Source organism: Penaeus chinensis, chromosome 25 (genome assembly GCF_019202785.1).
Source record: "Penaeus chinensis breed Huanghai No. 1 chromosome 25, ASM1920278v2, whole genome shotgun sequence".
NCBI lineage: Eukaryota > Metazoa > Arthropoda > Malacostraca > Decapoda > Penaeidae > Penaeus > Penaeus chinensis.
Genome location: NC_061843.1, coordinates 2,195,011 through 2,197,510, shown reverse-complemented (window position 1 = coordinate 2,197,510; position 2,500 = coordinate 2,195,011). Strand labels below are relative to the sequence as shown.

Sequence of the window (2,500 nt, the reverse complement as noted above, 5' to 3'; positions counted from 1 at the left end):
GTGGACGCCACGAGAGAGGACACGGAGAAGGCGCTCCTGCAGTTTAGGGAGGAGAAGATACACGAGGGCGTGGACTCGTTGGTGGTCGTGTTCATGAGCCACGGATCGGAGGAGCAAATCTGCACGTCGGACGGAGAGGTTATTCAGAATCAAGAGATCGTCGAGTACTTCAGCGACGCCGATTGTCCCGCTCTCAAGGGGAAGCCGAAGTACTTCATTTTCCAGCACTGTCGTGGGAAAAAGGAGCATTTAGCAATTACCAATGCACACAGAGACTCCCAAATGATTCGTAAAAGTTATGTGCCTCAGAAAAGAAGCCAAAGGAAACTGTCAGACGTTTATGTCTGTTATTCAACGCTTCCGGGTTTTGTGTCCTATAGGTATGACATCCACGGGTCTCCTTATATCGACAAAGTCTGCAGAGTCTTCATGGCAGAAGCTCATCGCAAGGAGATCGATGTCCTTATGAAGCAAGTGGAAAGGGCAATGCCAGATGCACAAGCGACGGAAATACGACGCCTTGGATTCAAGTCCGATTTTTATTTCAACCCAAGGTCTCCGCAAGAAAGTGTATCAGCAGTGACATGCGGTGATGCAGTGGATACAGATGAGAACACTTACACGACCACTAGCTCCCCGAAGGGCCTTGTCCTCATCATCAATAACCTCGAAGGATGTCAGGAGGATGTGAAGAAACTGCAGGAAATCTTCACCCTGCTGGGATTCAACGTCCTGCCGCCCCGTGAGAACCTGACGAAGCCTGAGATGCAGGAAGCGTTCAGTGCTTTTTCCGAAATGCCACAGTACGACTCATCTGTTGTTATAATCTATGGGAGAGGTTTCGAGGACTGCTTAGTGTCTGAGGATGGCAAGATAACAACTTTATTCGAACTTACACGGACGTTTAATGATTTGAATTGCCCGAATTTAGCCGGAAAGCCGAAGCTGTTCTTTACGAATACGTGTTTTGTTGGTGATATCATGACAGAAGAGCTAGAGGCCGCTCAAACGGGACATGCTGCTGAGCTCTGCTACCAAAGCGTAGTCTTAGAGCAAGCTGGATTGAGCACTGATGGCGACATCGAACCAGATACGGCACAAGACAAGCTTCTTCCTGCTGAGCGTGATATCTTTCTGCTAAGTGTAGAAGTGGACAAAGAGTGCAAGCAAGGTTCACTGTTAACAGAAGCATTATACCAAGTCCTTATCACAAATGCAAAGGACAAAGAACTCATGGCCCTCACCAAAATGATTCTGCGAAGGCTAGACGACCTGCAGAAGGGTAATGGAAGCGAAGAGCAGTATTGTTATGAGGTGAGGACCTACAAATTCCAGCGCGATTACTACTTCAATCCCCCGAAATTTGAATCGTCACCACGTACTCCCTCTAAACCCCGGGAACTGACGATTCCAAGGTGCTGTTTCCCCAAGAAGATCAACGTGAAGCAGGTGAAACAGGCCAAGAACACCCATTCTGACTATAGGAACTGGTCGAGACCTCATGGCCTGGCCCTCGTCCTCTCCTTTGAGAAATATGAAAGCGAAGAGCTGCCCAACTGTCCATGGCGGCAGTTCGTTGCGAAGATGTTGTCAGAGCTCTACAGTGGCCTGGGTTATAAGACGGAAATATGTAGTAATCCAAGCATCACCGAAGTCAAAAACCGCCTGGAACAGTTTTCAAAAAGGCAAGAACATGAAGACCTCGATTCTGTAATTGTCAACATTCAAGGGCTTGGCAGAGACTGGAACACCTTCTACTGCGCCGACGGAGAGCTTCTTCACCTATCGGATGTATTCTCACACTTTACGGACGAGTCTTGCCCAGCTCTGAAGGGAAAACCCAAGTTATTCTTCCTCCACATGACGGAAACGGAAAAATGGGAAAAACCTAGCAAAACCCCAGGGAAAGAACTGAGAGACGCCTTCATAGTGCGTCTGACAACTAAAGTTTCCGAAAGTGGCATTCACCCAACCGATGGCTTGTCCGCATGGAGGAAGGCCCTTGAGGAATTTGCTCACGAAACTCACCTGGAGAGCCTAATTATCAAGGCCGATAAGTACCTGCATGATAGGGCCTTGACTAGCAGCGTGTCCGACGAACAGTTTGCCCGTGAGGTGTATAATGTGCGTGGAAAACTTTTCTTCAATCCCAGCAAAGTGTGATCATCTTCATTCGACGTCGCTAATCATGGATCTCACAGCAGGGCAAAGTGGATGGTGTTTTTAGTATTATTGTTATTATTATTGAGAGTGATAGTTACTATCTGTGATGGATGTTCACGCTTTGATAAGTATTTTTGACTAGTTTGAAATCCGCCTTCCGCCAGTATGCCAAATGATCTCAGAAAAAAACAAATGATGATATTGATTTGTTTTTTAGAATATATATTTTAGAAGGTAAACAAAGAGTCTTGACCATGCAGTACACACGCAATGGAAGGAACATTTTATGTACATGATCATTAACAAAATTACATTCACAGTGTGATCACGATAATCT

General features: G+C 46.4%; 1 protein-coding gene across 1 annotated transcript in view; it reads left to right on the top strand.

Annotated features, from left to right (window-relative positions):
* LOC125038661 overlaps positions 1 to 2,500 on the top strand; it is a 3,898-nt gene that overhangs the window by 1,049 nt on the left and 349 nt on the right. The window contains exon 2 of the mRNA XM_047632206.1: positions 1 to 2,500. This exon is cut by the window's left edge and continues 288 nt beyond it; it is cut by the window's right edge and continues 349 nt beyond it. Within this exon, the coding sequence (XP_047488162.1) occupies positions 1 to 2,163 (2,163 nt within the window). The 3' untranslated portion in view covers positions 2,164 to 2,500.